We start from the raw sequence: 22,734 nt of genomic DNA, 5'->3' as shown, positions 1-22,734 counted from the left end.
TCCTAAGTTGGTTGCCAACCGCCAATCAAATCCATAAAAGAAGAACAAGAATTTGCTTTGGCAACGTTTGGCAACAACTAATGTTAGCTGCTAGCTAGCTAGTTCTCTCATGCGCAACATAACATAATGGGTTGGAGGGCCGCGGATAGATATGCAAAATACATCAGCTAAACGTTATAGATTTGTATCTGATGTTGACGTTAATTAAAATCTATCTGCCGTTGTGAAGCGGGACATATTTGGTTTGTGCAGTTGCTAATAGACAGCGTTAAAGGCAGAAGCTTGTCTTCGCTGGGCACAGCTGAGCTAACATGGTCGCTAACCTGCCCTGAGCTGCTAGCTAGGTAACGTTAGCTAGGTTAACATTCGTCTCCTCTTGGCACAGAGACGACATGACGTGGTTGTTAGCTCGCTAGCTAGCTCATCTAACTGCAGTCAACGAACACCAACATTTGACAGGTAAGAAAGTGATTGGCTAACGTGGCAGATTTGGTAACGTTATTTGACCATCGACCGTGTGTGTGTGTGTGAGAGAGAGAGAGAGAAGATGAATCTCTGAGAGGTGTATTCATCTCCTAGATATTTCGATTGTATCGAGCTTCTCTGAGTTGGATAATGCTTGGCTGAGTCACTATATAATAGCAAAAATATGTCCACATAATGTGTAGCCTGGCTACAGTGTTTGTTGTGAATCCAAGCTGAAAGGAGGTGCAGCCTAGGGTATTACTTGCCTAATGAGGCAGGTAAGTTAACGTTAGCTGGTATCAAGTATCTTGAATCTGTACTTAACGGTAACATGAGCTACTTGTATGTTACAAGTTGGGCTCGGCTTTATGTTTAGGCCAGGGCCTACTAACGAGTTTACTGAGGTGAGGCTATAGCACATTTATGCACTAATTACAATTTTTTTAATTGCCCCCATCATTTTGTAAATGCAATTCCCCCCCCCTACACTGTTCCATTCCATTTGCTTATTGTTTGTTTCCACATGTGTTTCAGGTGGTGTATGTGTTACTGTAGTAGATCAGTGGAACTGAGAACACCAACCACACCTCGCCATGTTGGAGGAGGACATGGAAGTGGCCATCAAGGTGGTCGTGGTGGGCAATGGAGCAGTTGGCAAGTCGAGTATGATCCAACGCTACTGCAAGGGCATCTTCACCAAGGACTACAAAAAGACCATTGGAGTGGACTTTCTGGAAAGGCAGCTACTGTAAGGAACTCAACTGAATAGACACTCGACACTTGTGCCAGAGTAGCCTGTTATTGCTGTTTGACATACATTTACTTCAGAGTACACCAGGTACATGACAAAGGTCTGTCTGGCATTTATTTGTTTCTGGTTCTGGGGAAGTGGGAAAACGTAACGAAAAACGAAAGTAAAATTCTCCCAAACTACTGTATCTCTGAACTATCTCTTCAACCAAATCACACACAGGCTATTCTGTGTTTTTCACTCTGATAAATAATGTAATAACTAACATAATGTCTTTTCACTTCCATTCACTGAGCCTCCCCTGAAACGATTTTGGAGCCCCCCTCGGGAGGCCCGCCTTCCACTTTGAAAACCTCTGGCCTAGGAGGTTCTGTTTTCGGTGCCGTCGGTCTGTTAGCAGGATTAGGGAGACGCTACTGTACTGGGCTGATTTTCATTAAACTTGGTGGAAGGGTGTAGCATGGGCCAAGGAAGAACCAATTACATTTTGAAGCCGTCTGAAAATGTGCATATCATAGCTGACTGGACTATTGGACTTGGTGGAGGTCTGCGCTCTCAACGTGCCCTCCTAGTTCATATTTTTAACTAAAACTAAACTAAAACATAACTTAGCCACCTAAAAGAACGCCCACCTAAACAAGTCAATATCAGTGTACGTTTATTTTGAAACTTTTCAGCACTTTACTTTACCGTCACACAGCCCTCTCATTTGGCACAAAATTTTCTCTGCATCGCACAACTACCGTATTCCTCCGCAAAATGCCTGCACATTGAAAATGTTTTTAAAACACTATGCCAAGGCACACATGTCAACAATGACTAAATTAAAATGCACAACATGCAACATTGAACATTCCACACAAAAATAGTAGGCTAAATAAAATTCACTGCAAAACAAATATACATTCTTTATACATTAAAGGAGGACCCCTTCACGAACGTGAAGGTGTGTTGCTCAGGAGTGATGAGGAGCGGAGAAACCTGAGACGAGGCGCAACAGCCAAGATTGAGGAGGTGTGAGAAACACTGGAAACTTGAAAGAAGAAGAACCAGGTCTAGAGTTCTCCAGATTCTTCGTCACAGATGTGCTTTTTTTGGCTTCTGCTGGGCAGACTGCTCACCTTTCTTCTGCGGTGCAAGGCACTCTGGGAGTTAGGTGGCATGGTTAGATTTAGTAGCTCGCTAGCCACATGAGCTATTTACATCCTGGTACACCTGGTTACTTGCACAGCCAACCCCCCCCCCACCCCCGATGAAACTATACCGTCATATACCGATGTCTTAATGACGAATTTCCCCCCGGGGGAAAATAAAGTATAACTAAGTAACTAACTACCGTATATCTAGCCTACGTAAACCCAGCCTTCAACGTGACGTCACAGACTATGCCTGTAGAGTGTAAGTTTCTTCGTGACTGATAGTACACAGAGGTCACGTGGAGGCTGGGTTTACCCAGGCTACCATATATCTGGGTCTAATGTCAGGAAGGTATGAAAAAATAGATACCACCCAAGCCTTATTTTGTTGACTATCAGAATCACTTTTATTGCCACAATATGCAAGATTAGATATGAGGAATTTGTCTTACTGTAAGTATGCAGCGTAGCGGTCATATCAATATTCAGAGATGAAAGCAAAATAGGAAAATATCTAAATACAAATCACAACAAAGTGCAGTCCAATATATATACACGAATAGGAGGAGTGTTAAAGGAGAATTTCGTTTTTTTTTAACCTGGACCCATCTCCTGGCAATAAATAATTATGATTTGGCCACTCACCCAGCGATGTTCGCAGCGTTTCTGGGCGTCCTAGCGTTGTTTTGAGATCAATAGCGTCCAAGTCAGTCGTAAAATGGAGCTGATTTGGGGCCAAGTGTGAGCCTGTCTTTCCTGCATCTAAATAGCTATTTTTATTCCCGTTTTCGCCACATATCGCCATAATCTGATCCGTCAACATCCACCAGAGTGATATTTTCCCCCAGGCTATTTCCTGGTCTCTCCCAGGGACCAAATTACCTCAAACGTGATCTCGGTCACCAAGTCTCGTGAAGTCCCGCGATACTTTCCTGCCGACTGGTCAACTACAGGTAGGACGCTTTGCAGTGGTGGTTTTAGCGTAACCTATGTGGGGTTTGGCATAACCTTCGTTATTTTGAATCCCACATAGGTTACGCTACAACCACCACCGCAAAGCGTCCTACCTGTAGTTGACCAGTCGGCAGGAAAGTATCGCGGGACTTCACGAGACTTGGTGACCGAGATCACGTTTGAGGTAATTTGGTCCCTGGGAGAGACCAGGAAATAGCCTGGGGGAAAATATCACTCTGGTGGATGTTGACGGATCAGATTATGGCGATATGTGGCGAAAACGGGAATAAAAATAGCTATTTAGATGCAGGAAAGACAGGCTCACACTTGCCCCCAAATCAGCTCCATTTTACGACTGACTTGGACGCTATTGATCTCAAAACAACGCTAGGACGCCCAGAAACGGCGCGAACATCGCTGGGTGAGTGGCCAAATCATAATTATTGCCAGGAGATGGGTCCAGGTTAAAAAAAAACGAAATTCTCCTTTAAGTAGGCATTAAATGTGAATTTACAGTCCAAGTAGAAAATGGTTGGGGGGGCACTCTGAGTCTGAACCCTATCGCGTGCCGCATCTGGCCCCGGGCCCGCAAGTTGAGTATCACTGATGTAGTGTTACTGTAGCATATTTATGACTGAGAGAGCAAGCAATTAATCTCCGCAATCTTCTAATGTGTCTCCAATAGTAGCTAGCAACTCATATGGCCTATGTCCACTGGGCCCGCTCCGTTATGGCTCCGTGCAGCTCCCTGAACAGACCCACACCCATGTCATCTTGTCAGACGCATGCGGGATCCGAAAAAAATGGAACGGGTGCATATTTCTCCCGTACCGCGGGTCTGTTCCGGCAGTTTTACCGGATTCGCACGGAGCCATCTGGTGTACCTTGGGTTTTAGAATTGCCATGTAAAACTGCACAAGCAGATGTTGATTCTCCCCTTTTTCATGGGGCTCTGGGTATGGGGCTCATGAGTGCACCTCTGGCATATTATGAATATTACTGATCAATCTGGAAACTGGTCTGCGAGAGCATCGTTGTTATGCAAGGCTGTAGAACATGTCCAAGTCATGTTTCTCCCATTGCTCATTGTTACAGTGTCAAAGACGAAGAGGTCAGATTGATGCTGTGGGACACCGCTGGGCAGGAGGAGTTCGATGCCATTACCAAGGCCTACTACCGTGGTAAAATCCTCCCCCACTGCACTGGTGCTGCTCCTTTGGGACACCATCATGACAATCACATTATTATTATTATTAGAAGCAACTGTAATGAAGTTGTTTATAAAATCACTATCTTGAAAACTTTAATGGTTGATTGGTTGTCTGTCTTCCAGGCGCTCAAGCATGTGTCCTAGTCTTCTCTACCACAGACAGGGAGTCCTTTCAGGCTGTTGGCACCTGGAGGGAGAAGGTGGAAACGGAGGTTGGAGATATTCCCACTGTCTTAGTGCAGAACAAAATTGATCTCCTGGATGACACCGTTATAAAAAGGTAAGAGGTGCCAAGATGATGATGATAATGATAACAATACATTTTATTTGGAGGCCTCTTCCCCCAACACCCAAGGTCACCTTACAATGTACTACTGCTACTACTATTGTCTGACAATTCATGTAACGACAATGTAATACTGTAAAGCCCAATTTATGCTTCGTCTGCCGACACTTTTGAAACGGTCGCCGACAGAAATGAGGACTTGAGTCGACACTTTCAAGTGTCGGCGAGCAGTGTCTGCTACCTGGTGAAATGTCTAGTGTCGCTGACTACGTCATATTATCGCATAAGTCTGATTGGCTATATAGACGGCACACGCTTGACTTCCTTGTTTTGTTTGGGGTCCACCCGCTAGTTTTCGCTCGATTGAAATGAATGAACGTGTCCCCGCTATTTTTATCAGCCTGTCCTTGATGTATGACTTTGTGAAAATCACAAAGAACGTCGTGACCAATTTCCCAGAGAGAGAGGAGGTGAGTTGTGTGGTTGTGTGCTGTTTATATGCGGCTGCAGCCAAGTACGTTACGTCTTGCCTCCGAGGTGGTTTCACTGTGCATTTCGTTCCCTCTCTTCTCTTGGCTGTCTGCAGCTGCTTATAGCGTTCGAGTGTCACGTGACCGTTGAACTGAGGCAAAGGTCCTCTAAAGTATAAATGCAACACCATGAGCGACATTTTGTTTTTCGTCTGCGACCATGTGCTGAGCGACACTTTATAATAAGTATAAATTAAGCTTAAGTCTTGCAATTGTATGTGAATAAGGACAGTCATGTTCACTGCGCTGTACTAATTGTTCTAATTGATTACTGACTGAATTAATATGAAGCATGAAATTGAGTAATTCTGTATTTTCTTGATTTGCTTTGCAGTGAAGAGGCAGAAGCGTTGGCTAAAAGGCTGAAGCTGAGATTTTACCGGTCCTCAGTAAAAGAGGACCTCAATGTCAATGAGGGTGAGCTACTGAAAATGTTATTCCGACGAAATAATGATCTGAATTTTGAAAATCTACTGACATAACATTTCCACCGGATTATCTCTCTCTTTAGTTTTCAAATACTTAGCTGAGAAGTATCTGCAACGACTCAAACAGCAAACGGCAGAGGAGCCAGAGGTGGTCCACACAACAAGCAATAAAATAGGTAACACATATTCTGTTCATCACTTCTTCTACCGTCTTTTTCAATGTTTAAGGGTGACATTAATGACGCATCTCAAATTTCCAAGGTGTTTTCAATACCACAAGTAGTACTCTCTACAACCAGAGCTCCAGCAATGGCCGAGAAGTCATCACTTTGCGACCTAGCAAACAGAGGACCAAGAAGACTAAAAATCCCTTTGGGAGCTGCAGCTTACTCTAGATTTAATCATTTCAATTTAGTGCCTGCCTGTGTTTAAGCCCAGATTGGTCAAACGTATGATATGGAGGGAACCACACTCAGAGACCAAAGACTGCAAAGAGTGGGAAATACTATTCATTTGACAAGTCGATGTTGAATATCAGTAAGTGTTTGCCCCCACCTAGATGGCTGGAAATCAGTTGATTCAACCTTTGGTTCCCGTTAGTGTTCTGTGCACAATACCTGTGAACGTTTGTGAGCTCTTGGGTTCTGCTTGTGGTTTCCATAAGTCATAAAACAACAAATGCAATCTTGTGCCATGAAGTTAACGCAAAGATCCGCCCTAAAACGGAATTCACAAGACACTTCTTTTTTCTTTTCAATATTTTATTTTAGCAGCCTTTTTTTTTTTTTTTTTACAACACACAAACAAGGCAAACAGACAGGCTCATACACATGAGGACGAAAGAAAAGAAAACAAAAAAACAAATACATATATTCTTAACACTCAGTATTGTATCATACTACCAGTTGCACAACGTATCTAATTCACAAGACACTTCTATGTTTCATAAACAGCTTAATCCAATCCAGGCATGTCCAAAGTCCGGCCCCTTTGACCGATCTTAAGTGGCCCTCGGCTTGTCTCTCAAAATATACTACATGTGGCCCTCCGCACGGTATTGGTTAATCAAGCAAGTTCATTTAGCATTTTTTCCCTTCACCTAATGATGACAGCACTATCATACAGTTTGTAGACCAGCACCAAGTAGGAACAACACAGGCAGAACTCATGTTTTCAGATGGTAAACAAAATCCTTAGAGTACAATTGTATTGTTTGGGATTTTTATTTTTATAACCCATATGATGTGAGAAGCAGCTGGTCGGCCCCCCGTTAATTTCGCATGATCTAATCTGGCCCCCATTCAAAAAAGTTTGGACACCCTAGAAACACTGCCTTAATCGGTACAGTGTTTCTTTCAGGCTGATTTGCCTGCAATCTTAGGAATAACCTGAATCCAGTTTTAGTGTGATTTTTCCCTTCATGGCAGAGAAATGTATTTGATGAAATTGACAATATGAATTGGTATACAATCCTCTCAGCAAATTATGTAATGGGAAGGGTTGCACTATTCACTGAAAACTTTTGCTCATTTACATTATTTTTACAGTTATCCATACCTATGTTTGACTTTTCACCTGTGCAATATGTTTGTATGTATTGTAGGAGATTATTTTGTACCATATTTTTCTAACTATCAATAGAATATGGTTCAATGCTGTTTATTGTGGACAAAAACTATCGATTATTAGTTAATTCTTTGTGCAAAAGTATTTTTATACGAATCATGACAGTGTTGAGTGATATGTTGGCTGAAGTGTTTAACACCTTAAAGTTGACATAGTGCCAAATTTCATCTTTCTGTCCTGTAATAAGATATTAAGTGATTGGCTGTAACATGGAATTGGTAGAATATGTTCTTATGTATAACCAAATATCAACTACTATTGGCACAAAATAGCCCTCTATATGTCTGCTTACACTCCACCTATTTACAAATATGTTAACCAAATGCTACGACTTTGATGTGGATCACATTAATGAGTCTCTGAATTGGCTCTTTGAGCCGTTGTACCTCACATCATCAAAGGTCACTTTATTGTCCCTTACAGGGAAATTGCTTTGCAGCCAGATAATAAGAAACACCCACATCATACAAAACATACAAACGCAAAAAAAGAAGATAAGACTAAAACCTAAAAACAGTGCAATGGAGGCAGAGGGGTTTTAGAAAGTACAACAGGTAGCAGCATCGGCAAAAGTGCATAAGTGGGCAGTCTGCAAAAGGAAAAAAAACAGAAAAATAAAGTGCCATCTGCTGTTCATCAGCTGAATAGCAGCCGGGACAAAGGAGAGTTTGAAGCGCTTGGTCCTCGTTGCCGACGACCTGAGGGGCAACAGCTCAGACTCCGACCGAAGGGGGGTGATCTGGGCCCTCCAGGAGGGAAGTGGCTTTTCTTAAGTAACTGCCCCCTGTAAAGGTCTATGAGCTGGGCTTGAGTTTTCCCAGAAACCTTGCTGGCCACTCGGACGAGGCTAACGAGCCCGTTCTTATTGGCCAGGGTCGTGTTACCAAACCAGGCCACAATACAGAACATGAGAACAGATTAGATAAAACTCCTGTAGAAAAGGGTCATCATTACAGAAGAGACATTAAAAGAGCGCATTTTCCTCAGGAAAAAAGACGCTGCTGGATTTTTTTTTTTTTTTTAGATGTGGCAGCAACATGAGAATTAAAGCACAGTTGTCAAGAACAACACCCAGGTTAGGTATTTGTAGCTGTCCACAAGCTCAATGTCGGTACCTTTGATGCGAGTAGGAATAGGAGTCTTTCTAAAGCTGATGATCATGTCTTTGGTTTTAGTTGTAGAAAGGATTCGTCGCACCAGGATATGAAGTCATCGACCACTCATCTGCAAATGTGATGATATCTCGGTTAGGGTGATTGCTACGACAGATGTAGAGTAGTGAGGAGAGACTGCAGCATTGGGGAGAACCAGTGGAAGAGTGCAGCAGAAAAGAAAGGATGTGTTTCACCCTCACGCACTGGGACCTAGGCTATGTCAGAAAATCTATAATCCAGCTCACAAGATTTAAATCCAGTTTAAAAGTATGAATCAGCTTTTCTGCTAAAAGATGTGGCTGGATGGTATTAAAGGCTGAAGAAAAGTCAAACAGCCTGGCGTGAGTTTTTGTCCCCTCAAGGTGGCGATGCAGGAAATGCAATAGTGCTAGGTACATCATCTACACCTCCGCCAGACCTGTATGCAAATTGCAGGGATCAAGAAATGTCTCCACCTGCTTTAAAACAACTTTTTTTAACTAGCTTTTCTAGAGATTTCATGATTAAAGAAGTCAAAGCAACAGGCCTGAAGTCATTTAATGTCTTAGGGGTCCTACCTTTGGCGACTGGGACAATTGTGGACCGTTTCCATAACTTAGTACTGTTCAGCTGTTGCTGAAGAGAAAAATAAAATGAAAAATGCTGCAGAGCTGTTCAGCACATGTTGCAAGAACCTTGCCGCAGATATGATCTGGCCCCACGCTTTTTTGTCTGAGGTGTTTTCCTTTTTATGTCAATGACTAATCTTATCACTAAAATCACGATTGTCAAATCTTAAGTAAAAATGATTTGGCTCATTAGCCAGCTGCTCATCTGAGTTAAAACCAGAGATGGGGATGTGCTTATGGCCTTTAGCATTAGACCCAGTGATAGAGTTCATGCTGTTGCATGCTTGATCTCCTCATTTACTTCCTTGACCTTAGAGAGATTGTCCTCATTAAAAGCATTTTTCCTTTTGTAAATTAAGCTCTTGAGGGCTGCCCAGGGTTTGTTATTAGGAAAAATCTTGACAACCTTAGTGGGTTGTCTTCACAGAAGGATAGATAACTACACACAACGTCTGTTAATTCGTCAATATAATCAGAGGATTCTGTAAACACAGACCACTCTGTGCATTCATAACACCCCTGCAGGGCAAGTGGTCCACATCAGTGAATGTTGAACCATGGTTACAATGCCACAATGCCTTGTCCTCGTTTACATTCTCATCCATTGAGCTAAACGTTTTAAGCCCTCTTGCTGTTTGTTTGAATTTGCCTGTACAGTAAATATTGTAAGTTTATATCTTTATTTCTCAAGCTTCCTCTTGTAACAATGTGTTTACTGCCTGTTTTGCTTTTCAATTGAATGGATTTAGCGCACTTTATCAATAAGATGTCGACAGTCTCCTGAAATACAATATATTATATAACACATGAAACTAACCATACTGAAGTGCTGTCACTCAGGTGTGCCCTCTTGTTACTTTTCACAGATGCCTTCATAAACAACTTTCACACATTCATGTAGAATGATTCCAGTCTTGAGCTCCAAACAGAAACACTAGTCTTAACAGTTATATACATGTATCTCATCTTGAAGGTGTGACACAGCCATACACCTGTTACAAATGTGATGATAATCTGACATAAATACAACTTTACTTTTTTCTCCAGCATCAAGTGTGCAATTTCAAATTACTGTAAATTGTAATTTGTTGTATTACACTACAGGTCTGATAATTAAATGTATGTTACTGTCACGGGATGGTTTTGATTTCCTTAATAAAGTTGTTGAGTTGTATTACAGGCAGCTTTCAGTGTCTCTGTTCTTGTCGCGCAGCCTAAAAATCCTAACATTTCCGACAGCACCTGAAGGCATCAAGTGCCACCGCACGCAGGTTTGGAGGTGACGGGGAAGAGAGGGTCTACAGCGTCCGGGAAGAGCCCATCGGACGCGGGCTTCATTCTCAGTATCCCCCGCTATAAACCTTATAGCAGACATCTCGGTAGTGTGGCGTTTAGGATTGTTTGTTTCTCTTCACATATCGGTAACCTATAGTATCGAGGTGGGGAGGGGGGGGACCTCTTGAAAATGCTTCAGTCTCTAAGCAGCAGTTCGTGTGTGCGGTTGATCCAGAGTCACAGGTCGGCGTGGTATTTCGTCTCGTTGATCTTCGGCTATCTTCTCTATCTGATATTCGGCGCCGTGGTGTTCTCGTCGGTCGAGCTGCCGTATGAAGACCTCCTGCGTCAGGAGCTGCGAGCCCTGAAGAAGCAGTTCCTCCAGGACCATGTGTGTCTGTCCGAGGAGCGCCTGGAGAGCTTCTTGCACAAAGCCCTGGAGGCCAGCAACTACGGCGTGTCGGTCCTCAACAACGCCTCTGCCAACTGGAACTGGGACTTCACCTCGGCGCTGTTCTTCGCCAGCACCGTTCTGTCCACTACAGGTGAGTGACGTCATGGGGCCGTGCTGTCCACTAGTACAGGTGAGGGACGTCATCATAACCGTGCTGTCCACTACAGGTGAGTGAGTAACGTCATAACCGTGCTGCAGGTACAGCCAGGTGTAACCGATGCAATAATGGCTCCATTCCAGGTGTCCCAGTGACAGGGCCATTAATGTTATTGGTTATACCGCTTTACTTCCTGCTTTACAACCTCAAAACGGCGGATGTGAAGGGCGTATTATTACGCTTATTGGGCTCCAATTGTGGTCGTTCCCCTGCTTTAATCTCATCTGTAACATAACACCATGCACAATAACGTTACCTGAGTTGCCATACAGACTACTACATCATCAATCATGCAGTGGTAAACATAGCCTACAAGTAGGCTAAAGCAGGACCTGCAGTAGGTAGGCTACTCATAAAGGAACAAAATCACTCACTAATAGCTCAGTGGTTCCCAAACCTTTTCACTGTCAAGGAGCTCTAAACTATTCAAATTAACCTTAGACCACGCCCATTTGATAAGATTTTGTTTTAGTTTTATCACAGAAAGTGTATGAAACCCATGACCAAAATAGTCATATACATTCTGTCGTGTTACTCTTGGATGAAATTATTATTGTTGTTGTTGTGATTGAGCTCGTATCAAAAGGAGGTTCAACTGAGTTAGGTGGCTTTATGCCGTATTTCTGTACCTCCCTGGTTGTTAGCAACGTTATTCATAATGCTGAATGCGGTCTTGCCTCCAGTTATTGAAAGAGTAAACACACCATTCATATACAGTAGGCCTATACATCCTTCAGCAAATAAGACCTTGCTGCAAAGAAAGTGCCTTCATGCAAAGTATAAACAGACATATGAGTTGCTATATTCGAGACATAAGCACATAGTTTCAAGGCACGTAAGGTGCAAAATGGGTCTAAAGAAGAACAGAAGAACATGCACTCCAACCCCCTTCCAAGTCACTGACCTCTTATAGCTCATTGCATAGATAGACCACATCAAATGCCATGCATTGCATAGGCTGTCTTCATTATCACTTAGATAACAGTGCACAAAAGTCCACGCATGGTTGCTGTCAGTCAGGCTACCTGAAGAACTTTAGTCTGACCATAAGGCAGTGGTTATCTACCTAGATATCTGCTGTGTGCACACTGCTTTCCCCCCCACACACACACACGCACACACACACAGGGACTTTCCAGCCAAGCCATACAGGAGACCTTACATGGCTGTGAATCTGAAGCTGTCTTTATACACACGTGGTACCAGACAGTATCATTTCCTGAAAATGTATGAACTATCTGAATATATTTAGATATCCGTGTCCCTTTTATTTCAGCTTATAAAGGAGCATATTTATTTATTTATTTATTTATTTATTTATGTATTTATTGATGGTTTATTTGATAGGGACAGGTACAATGTAGACAGACAAACTGACAGCTATCCAATGCAAGTATCATAGTGTTTACAGCGGATGCTAATGTGCAACACCTGTCTCTCTTGGCGATTCCAGGATCACATTAAAGCAAACACCTGCTCTATTGTGGGTTGCTGTCTCTAGGTTTGTAATTCAGTGGCTTAGTTACCAGTTACCACACACCATATAACCTGCAGTCCTCAGCAGCCATGCATTCAACCTCTATTCCTTACAGAAATATATGCATCCTGAGAGCTGTGCCTTTCTGCATCTCTCAGCATCCACAGTTACCCTGGGTCAAATGGAGACATGAAGCACAGAAGGGCTAGTATATAGTACTATAGTAGTATAGTGTATAGTAGTATAGTATATAGGCTCTTGTAAGAACTTGAAGAAGACCACTCTCAACCCATTTGTTAAAAATACTCTGTTCATATTGCATGAGGTACAGAATGTTCTAGGCCAGGGGTTCCCAAACTTTGCCGACCAAGTACCACTATGTATCGAACCAAATTTCCCAGGGACCACTTCCACTGCGTATAGCAATCCCCCCCACCCCTAGGGCCGTATGATTTCCGCAAAATGGAAAAAGCGGACGGAATCATGGAATTTGGCGTTTAAATGGAATCAACTGTAAAACATGGAATATTGCAGAGTTTTCCATAATTTGGTTGAAATTGATCAAAGTAGGCCTAATGATCAACATAAGAAGTAGATCTAATGATCGTAGTAACTTAAATGATTTCATACATGTAAAATAGGCCTAGAGAAATGATTCGGTTTTCGATTGAGGTGTTTTGAGAGGGGGGTCAGTCTTGCGTGGGACCCTTACTGTACCTCACAACTTATATTAGTTTTCACCTTGAGGAACATCTCGAAGAGGCTGTCTGAGAGAGCCAAGTCATCAAAAAAAGAAAAAGTATCGCTCCTAACCCCAAAATTAAAATTTGAAATGGAGAAAACTGAATTCTGAAAAAAATTAAACGGATTTCATATGGCTCTAGCCTCAACCCACCCCCTATAAAATAAAATGTGCTGATTGAACCATGCAATAGCAGGCAGCAGAAAGGCTAAATAACAATATAAGGCTACTGGTTCTAAAAGGACACACACACAAACGGACCCACACACACACACACACACACACACACACACACACACACACACACACACACACACACACACACACCTGCCAACATTAGGCTGTGAAAAAGAGGATCCCTTAGAAAATGATGTTTCCCTCTGCAAAATTTAGCCTGGAGTGTTATTTAGCCACCTTCCTGACAAGCTAGCATGGCATGGTTGGTACCAATCATTTCCTTAGGTCTTTATAGCTTCTATAATACCATAAACCTCACTCTGAGCCCCCTACAGCCTCTGAAAGTACATTTTCAATATTGTGATATTTCCCAAGTATCGCGATATTTCCCAAAATCGGCCCAAGCCGGCTACTCCTCAGGGTTAATGTGTAAAAACTTGTTGTCTGTTTAAAGAAGAAGAAATATGCAATTCTCTGGCGGTGACATGCTCTTGTCAGACGGCCATGGTATTTTTTTTACTCACTTGTTAGGTCCACTTGACAAGAACATGTTACAGCAATATCACCTTGACAGAAAGTACCGTCGTGTGCCGGAAACAGGCTGAATCCAGCCATCACTGACACAGGCTGTTATTTACCCTTTGTCACCACCTGGTGAGTAAATATATGTGTAACTAAAACCATAAGAATTAACAGGTCTGCAACTTTTTTTCCAATGTATCTACTTGGCTGGTTGGGAACCCCTATGTTACATAACTGGACAGTCATGTAATTCAGGGTACAGCTCAAAAAACACATTTTGGTATCACTAACCAAATCAATATTGAAATTGATCGAATCGGAATCGAATCGAATCGAAATTAATCGATTCGCAACCTTGTGAATCGGAATCGAATCGATTCTTGAAATTTGAACCAATACCCAGCTCTACATCTGACATTGTAAACAATGACCTTACGCCACAGTATTAAGCTGTATATAGACCTACTGTATGTATAAGCATTGTAAGTGTGGTAAAATCATTTGTATTTTTTCGTAAGTACATGAATCTCTCAAATGTACATCATTTACATACTGGAATTATGGAATGATATGATTTGTCATATTGTTTACATTCCTTTTTCTTTGCCGGGTTATATTGGTACAGTATGTACACATGCTAAATTAAATTAGGCTAGATTTCCACAAAGTGCACAACATGTTCTCATAGGTTAATGCACGGGAATTAAGCCATTGTAAAGTATTAGATTACATTTTATGTGCATAACTTCAGATCTGTCCTGAATAGCTTTGCTGTCACACATTATGTTAACATGAGACTACTACATGGTAGTGTTAGTAGCGGTAGATTCCCTGCCCAGTGCCTACTACCATTACAGGTTTGATTCCCTGCCCAGTGCCTACTACTACCATCACAAGTGCCCCCAAAACTTTGTAAATGCCCCCAGTTTTTAGACAGTGGGGGCTAGTCTACGGCTCTCCCCAGATCGGCAGAGGGTGGAGCAGTGCCTGGGGCAGCAGGGAGAAATTGGCCAAGTACAATTGAGGGGGAAAATGGGGGGGAAATCAGAAAAAAAATGAGACTACTACATGATCGAAGGGAACCAAATAAACAGGCTAAGATTGTATTTTTATCCCATCTGTCATCTCACGCACACACACGCACACACACACACACACACACACACACACACACACACACACACACACACACACACACACACACACACACACACACGACAGGGAGTGATGATGTCCAGGAAGTCACATGACAGGGAGTGATGATGTCCAGGATGTCACATGACAGGGAATGATGATGTCCAGGATGTCACACGACAGGGAGTGATGATGTCCAGGATGTCACATGACAGGGAGTGATGATGTCCAGGAAGTCACACGACAGGGAGTGATGATGTCCTGGATGTCACATGACAGGGAGTGATGATGTCCAGGATGTCACATGACAGGGAGTGATGATGTCCAGGAAGTCACACGACAGGGAGTGATGATGTCCAGGATGTCACATGACAGGGAGTGATGATGTCCAGGAAGTCACACGACAGGGAGTGATGATGTCCAGGATGTCACATGACAGGGAGTGATGATGTCCAGGATGTCACATGACAGGGAGTGATGATGTCCAGGATGTCACATGACAGGGAGTGATGATGTCCAGGATGTCACACGACAGGGAGTGATGATGTCCTGGATATCATCACAGCTGTGATTCAGTCATAGGCTGAGTGCCCGAAGATCATCACAGCCGTGACGATATACTGTACAACATCGCAACCTCGAGTCGTGCTGTTGCTTTTATACAACAGTTGTAAAAGCTAGTAATACTAGTATTTTGAGACAACAGATGATTTTTGTCTGTTAGGCTACATGTCTCCGCCAACAAAAACAGTTCCCTCAGGATTGCACTACCAAGTGTTGCCAAGCAACAGGTAAACCTTTTCTGCCTGCAGCTTCCCAACTGCAGCTAAGCTAACGTTAGCTACTTGAGTTTAGCATAGACGATTTCAGCTTACCGTTCGTAATTACAGTCAAATGTATCCATATCACTGTCCCTACTACTAGGGCAAACACCTAATTAACATTTCATTGGAACACCTGTGAAGCAGATTGATCTACATAAGCGTCCCGTGCTGTTATACTGAATGTCAGCACGGATGGAAGGCCTCTTGTCCAATGAAATTGCTCGACTAGAACTAACTGTTAATATTAGAACTGCAACGATTAATCGATTAGTTGTAAACGATTAAATTAATCACCAAATATTTTGAAAATTGATTAATTGGGTTGAGTATTATTATTTTTTTTATTTTATTTGAGGGAAAAAAGACAAAATTATATGATTCCAGCATCTTAAATGTGAATATTTTCTGGTTTCTTTACTCCTCTATGACAGTAAACTGAATATCTTTTGGTTGTGGACAAAACAAGACATTTGAGGATCTCCTCTTGGGCTTTGAGAAACACTGATCACATTTTTTTTCACCATTTTCTGACATTTTATAGACCAAACAACCAATCGATTAATCGAGAAAATAATTGACAAATGAATCGAAAATAATTATTAATCCAAACTAATCATTAGTTCCAGGCCAGCCCTAATTCATATTTTGCCTTTTGTTTGCCCACAGGCTATGGTCACACAGCTCCACTGTCCGATGGCGGTAAGGCCTTCTGCATTATCTACTCCATGATCGGCATCCCCTTCACCCTGCTCTTCCTCACCGCTGTGGTGCAGAGGATCATGGTGTTCAGCACACGAAGGCCCATCATGTACATCCATAGGCGCTGGGGCATGGCGAAGCCACTGGTGGCCATCGTTCACGCCACTCTGCTCGCCATCTTAGCCCTGTGCTGCTTCTTCCTCATCCCTTCCGCCATCTTCTCAGCGATGGAGGAGAACTGGAACTTCCTGGAGTCGTTCTACTTCTGTTTCATTTCCCTCAGCACCATTGGCCTGGGAGACTACGTCCCTGGGGAGTCCTTGAATCAGAAGTTCAGGGAGCTCTACAAAGTGGGCATCACCGGTGAGTGCCGAGGATCCACCTGTAGTCTAAAGAAGTCATTCACACGCCTGTAGGCTAGGGCCATTGGAACGAATTTCGAGATTCAAATGTAATTCGATTTCAATAAATATTAATACAATCATATTATTAATTTGTTTTATCTATACATATATATGTAATAATATATATATATGCAATATGTAATATGTAAAATATATTATATATTATATTATATATTATATATTAATAGATTATATATATATATATATATATATACCGGTATATATATATATATATATATGACTCTGCAGGCTCTGTCAGCAAAATTTGCCTCCAAAATATTTTTTTTATTTCCTACACTGGCACAGTAAGGTAAGATCACTATGAACACACTGTGAACAGTATATATATATATATAGCTGCTGCCCCCTTGTGTCAGATTAGCAAAAAAAAAAAAAAATAACATAAAGATCCTACAGTGCCGGAGACACACTACAAGATTTTATAAGAATACCATAGGGATCTTTTTTGGTTTGAGCTAATAGCAAATGAAGGGTTAAGGTTTGATTTTGGTGTGGCAGTATTTTCTTTTACAAAACCAGTACTCTATGCCCTTATTATAATAATCCCATCACCTCTGTCTGTTATGATGTGCCTATGCAGTGTACCTGATCCTGGGGCTGATTGTGATGCTGGTGGTGCTGGAGACCCTGTGTGAGCTGCAGCAGCTGAAGCAGCTGAGGAAGATGTTCTACCTGAAGAAGGAGAAAGCTCAGGACCGCCTGGCCATCCTGGACCACGACCACCTGTCCTTCACCACCGTGTGCCACAGCCAGGACAAGACTCACCCCGTGCTGGCCTCGCCCTGCCAAGCCGATGACCCCATGATCCAGTAAACACACCTGTAAACATCCCATTTAAGGATGAAAATGTGAAAGCAGTGGGTCGTACTCATAAGGGTATTAGTATATAAGTACATGAGATGAGTAGATCATACTGTATCTCTCAGCTCTGCAACGCTCAGCCCAAACAACTTTTAGTAAACAGTCAGAGTGTTAGTTGAGCCAGTGATGCACATGTAGCTTGTTTTGGTACCTGTCAAAATATCAATTAAAAAAAAGAAAGTGTTAGTTAAGAATAACAAGGGCAAGCAAAACTCTCCTTTATCAAAACAACAGTGAAAATTTAGTGCGATACAACAGAAATTAACATTGATAAGGGACACAATTTGATCTTGTTAATTTAATTAATTATGAATTGTTAATAAAAGAAATGCCTTTTATAGAGTACTGCAGGAATGAGTCCTAAACCTGCCTAAGACCCGGATGTTAGCACTTCCTGGTTCCCTAATCTCAAAGTCAATGGGATTTTTGTACAGGGATTTTGGTTAGATGACTGAAATAAGGTCTGTGGATAACAAAGGTTTATGAACCTGCAAACTTTGTGTTCAGCAAGATAATCTTCACAAATGAGGACCACTGTTATGCTTTTTGAAGCGTTTTCTGAAAAATCACATTTAAAAAAATCATGTTTAAACTTCAAAAATCATAAAAATTGTCCTATTGAATTTATGTTTCATAAACTTTTGTTAACTACAGAACTTATTTCAGGCATTTAACCAAAATCCCCATGCAAAATTCCCATTGACGTCCTGAAGAGGGAACCAGGAAGTGCATGACTTCTGGGTTGCCCTACAAAAATAATATGTCATCCCTGCGGCAGGGTTTCCATTATCCGGTAATTGCCGGACTTTTACCGTTATAATTAATCAAAGTACCGACAAATTAACATCTGCCGGTCATCAAGTCCGGTGAAAATAATCCCCTCTCAGCACAATTTGAGTTGTATTAAATTAGGCTCAAATTACATTTCCACACTGCTCTTCCTATTAAATAACCTAAGTGAATATTTGTATGTGTAGGTTAAAGTGCAGGCTACTGTATGTTATGCGATGAACGAAGCAACGAAACATAGCCTAAATCACAATTAGGGTGCATGCGCAATGCACGTGCTTGCAGTCAGTCAGCAGCTCTCAACAGGTGGAGACTCTGGCTATACCGCGCCTGCATATGAACATGCAGAGAGAGAGAGAGATGAATCAAACCTAAGAACCTATAATACATTATTGTTAGTTACCTGATAGCCTTCATCTGAGAACTGAAAGCCTTGGTGTTGAGCACTGTCACGGTTTATTTTTTCAGGCTTTCGTTTTTCTCACTCGTTGCTGCTGGCTCCAAATTCTGGGGAATTTGGGGGCCGTTGTCTGAGACTCAGCATGCAAGGCAGCATGTATGAAAGTCGACGCTGCGCGCCACGGAGATTGACTGGTCATAGAAACATGGTTATTGGTGCAGGGAATTTACGGCAATATCGAGATTATAGGCTATAGCCTGCTATCAATTGTTTTAAAGATCAGTAAACAGATCTAATATTTGACCAGAATTGATCCCAATTGTCCGGGAAACTGAAATCATACTGGACACATTGAGCTGGCGGAAACGCTGCCCCGCGCTACTGTATTGTATTGTCAGTAGGCAGACTATCAGCTGAATTATTTATATGATATTTAGAGACATTTTAGAAACCCTGGTCTTTAAAATCTAGCTGACATTTCTAAACATTCTCTGTAGTACATACATATTTAAGAGATACAGCATACAGTTGTGGAGACAGATGAGGTATAGTTCATTCATGGGTAAAAACAGGAGATTATTATTTTTAGATCAATGCTGTTATTGTTTTTAGCGGGTAATCTGTAAAAGGCTTGATTATCACTGAGCAAGGATAGAGCAAGATGTTGAACTGTATTTAAGAAACTTGAACATAAAACGTATATATTTTTTTAAATGGTCACAATCGATGTTTACACATTTTTGTTTTTAATTTAAATAAGATAATTGCATACTAGAAATGGTGTTTTAGGGAAACTTGAAATTATAAATTGAAACAGCAGGAGACTCCCAGTCCTGTTAATGGGACATTTCTGTTTTTACTCTGCATATCAAAGAATGGGAACTTTCCACATTCAGAAATGAGGCCTGTGCATAATGCAATTGCAAATGACGAGACACTCCTGTATGTATTTTTAAATCACATTTGTAAAGTGGAATGTTCTTCTGACAAAGGTAGTACTGCTTTCATGTCATCCACCCATCTTCTGTAATATTCTGTCTGGAGCAAATAGAAGCCTGTACATGATTGTGTAGCCTACCGTCGTAATGTAGACGCATGTGTTGAATATACTAGCATACAGTAGCAATGTAGACTCATGCGTTGACTAGTTAGTATACATTAAAGGAGCTATATGCAATTTATTTTTGCCCAATGTTACGCTAGAGCTGTAACATAAAACGCATAGGCAGTAGCACGACTTCCCATGCTACCATATGCACTCGCATCACTCTCTATAGGACAACATCACACACTCAAAGGAGCTCTCTGTCTATTTATCAACACGGGGGAGGACAACATCACACTCAAAGGAGCTCTCTGTCTATTTATAAACACGGGGGAGGACAACATCACACTCAAAGGAGCTCTCCGTCTATAAACACGGGGGAGGACAACATCACACACTCAAAGGAGCTCTCCGTCTATTTATAAACACGGGGGAGGACAACATCACACACTCAAAGGAGCTCTGTCTATTTATAAACACGGGGGAGGACAACATCACACACTCAAAGGAGCTCTGTCTATTTATAAACACGGGGGAGGACAACATCACACTCAAAGGAGCTCTGTCTATTTATAAACACGGGGGAGGACAACATCACACACTCAAAGGAGCTCTCTGTCTATTTATAAACACGGGGGAGGACAACATCACACTCAAAGGAGCTCTCTGTCTATTTATAAACACGGGGGAGGACAACATCACACTCAAAGGAGCTCTCTGTCTATAAACACGGGGGAGGACAACATCACACTCAAAGGAGCTCTCTGTCTATTTATAAACACGGGGGAGGACAACATCACACACTCAAAGGAGCTCTCTGTCTATTTATAAACACGGGGGAGGACAACATCACACACTCAAAGGAGCGCTCTGTCTATTTATACACTTGTTTGTTTTCACAAGGCTTTCTTCACTGCTCAAAACAAAATAACTTGCCTGTCTTGCTAGATATATAATAGTGGCTTGCGGGCATCTAGTACGGCTGAATATCGCATTTAGCTCCTATAATATCGTGATACGCATTTGCTGTGCATCTTTACAATGTTTCAGCTTCAGTAAGACGCTGAACTTCTGACCTCATCATTTTCTGCTTCGTCGCAAATGTTTTTTATGCTGCTCCACTGGCTTTGTTTATGTACAGTTTAAACATGGCATGTATATTGGAAAAAGTGCTTGTAGGTGAGCTGTGGGACTGTGTGTCTGTGACACTTTATGATAGAACCAGGAAGCTAGTGACAGATTGCGGTGGCCTGAGTACTATGTCCAGCACAAATTTCCCTATGGGGACATTAAAAGTATATCTTAACTTATCTTACGGTATCTTATCTTATGTCATGGTAATAGAGTGCCCAAAGTCACACCATCTTCCGGGTTAGGCATACGAACCAAGGGATTTCATGCCCCATTCATTTTTCCATAGACATTTCATAAAATGCTTATAATTACTGAGTTAAACCAAGCGATTCAGCTATATTTTATTATTATTATTATTATTATTATGTTGTTTTTTTCAACGTTTGGTCCAAGTGAAATGTTATCATCTCTCCTGATTCTAAATATAATAATACATATATTGCTTGGTTTTGAATAAGTAAAACATTTTTTATAAGCATTTTATGAAATATCTACTGTATGGAAAAATACATGGCGGGTGAATTCCCTTGTTTCGTATGCCTAACCCGGAAGGGGGTGTGACTTTGGCACTCTGTACTTCACACAGCCACCGGTCTGCAGTTCATCTCCACACTGGACTTCATGTAAACTGCCAAACAAAGCCTAATACTCTGTTGATATTGTTAACTGAGCAAAAGGAGAGCTTGCATTTTGGAGTTTTCTCTATCGTTGTAAGATGTTTGACTGTTCAGTGGATATATTGACCCATCTTTATTGTTATCATTTGCAGTGTTTGTTGTCCTAGGGGCGTACAACTTGTTTGTGTTGAAATGGAGGAACTGTCAGGGAAAATTGTGCCGTCCTGGCCCATTAGCATTCTCTGCCATCAGGGAGTATACATAATGAGACAAAACTAACATTGTTGATTTATGCTTTCAAAACTAAAAGGTGTGGAATATTTTGCATGGCAGAACTGTTAAATATTTGTCTGGTATGTTTTGGTGCACAAAGGTACAGTTGGGTATTGCAGGATTGCATCATCGATATTGGGGTAACTCTACAGGGTCCAGATGGAGTACCAGGGTTCATGTAAACTCATTTCAACATTAAGAGATATAATCTTAAGGAGAATATGAACTGTAAAACATCAGTGTCTTCAATAAAGTGTTGGTTTCTTCTTACTTCATCTGATTTCTGATTTGATTGAGTGCAATGGCAGCTATAGCTGTGTGCGCCACTGTCAACAGAAACGTGTGATTACGTCAACAGAAAAAAATACTACAAAAGAGTAATTCTGATGAAGACAAAGGTTGAGATTTTGAGGCAATGGACAGGCTTCACTACAAATAAACTTATCATCGCTGTTGGGCAGAAACCCTGTATCTCCAAATTCGCCATTTTCTCTCTTTTTCCCCATAAATGATTTAGTGGGGCCCAAAAATAACCTGTGAAAATGTCATGTCCTTTGGACCAACGAAACCTGTTATATTAC

The 22,734-nt window shown here is 41.7% G+C and overlaps 2 protein-coding genes across 2 annotated transcripts; both read left to right on the top strand.

The window, feature by feature from the left end:
* The first annotated feature begins 135 nt into the window (after positions 1-135).
* Positions 136-10,311, top strand: rab23 (RAB23, member RAS oncogene family). The gene is made up of 7 exons (XM_083658705.1): positions 136-459; positions 1,000-1,213; positions 4,402-4,487; positions 4,640-4,796; positions 5,667-5,749; positions 5,844-5,936; positions 6,022-10,311. Exons 2-7 carry the CDS (start codon positions 1,059-1,061, stop codon positions 6,153-6,155), a joined length of 708 nt encoding a protein of 235 aa, XP_083514831.1. The 5' UTR covers positions 136-459; positions 1,000-1,058; the 3' UTR covers positions 6,156-10,311.
* Positions 10,312-10,459: 148 nt separating this feature from the next.
* On the top strand, positions 10,460-17,847 carry kcnk1b (potassium channel, subfamily K, member 1b; the record flags this gene model as incomplete). Its single annotated transcript, XM_083658272.1, has 3 exons — positions 10,460-10,968; positions 16,577-16,972; positions 17,615-17,847. Exons 1-3 carry the CDS (start codon positions 10,614-10,616, stop codon positions 17,845-17,847), a joined length of 984 nt encoding a protein of 327 aa, XP_083514398.1. The 5' UTR covers positions 10,460-10,613.
* Between the last annotated feature and the right edge of the window lie 4,887 nt (positions 17,848-22,734).

Source organism: Poromitra crassiceps (genome assembly GCF_964638095.1).
Source record: "Poromitra crassiceps genome assembly, chromosome: 22".
In the NCBI taxonomy this organism is placed as follows: domain Eukaryota; kingdom Metazoa; phylum Chordata; class Actinopteri; order Beryciformes; family Melamphaidae; genus Poromitra; species Poromitra crassiceps.
This window is presented reverse-complemented; position numbering and strand designations above follow the sequence as displayed.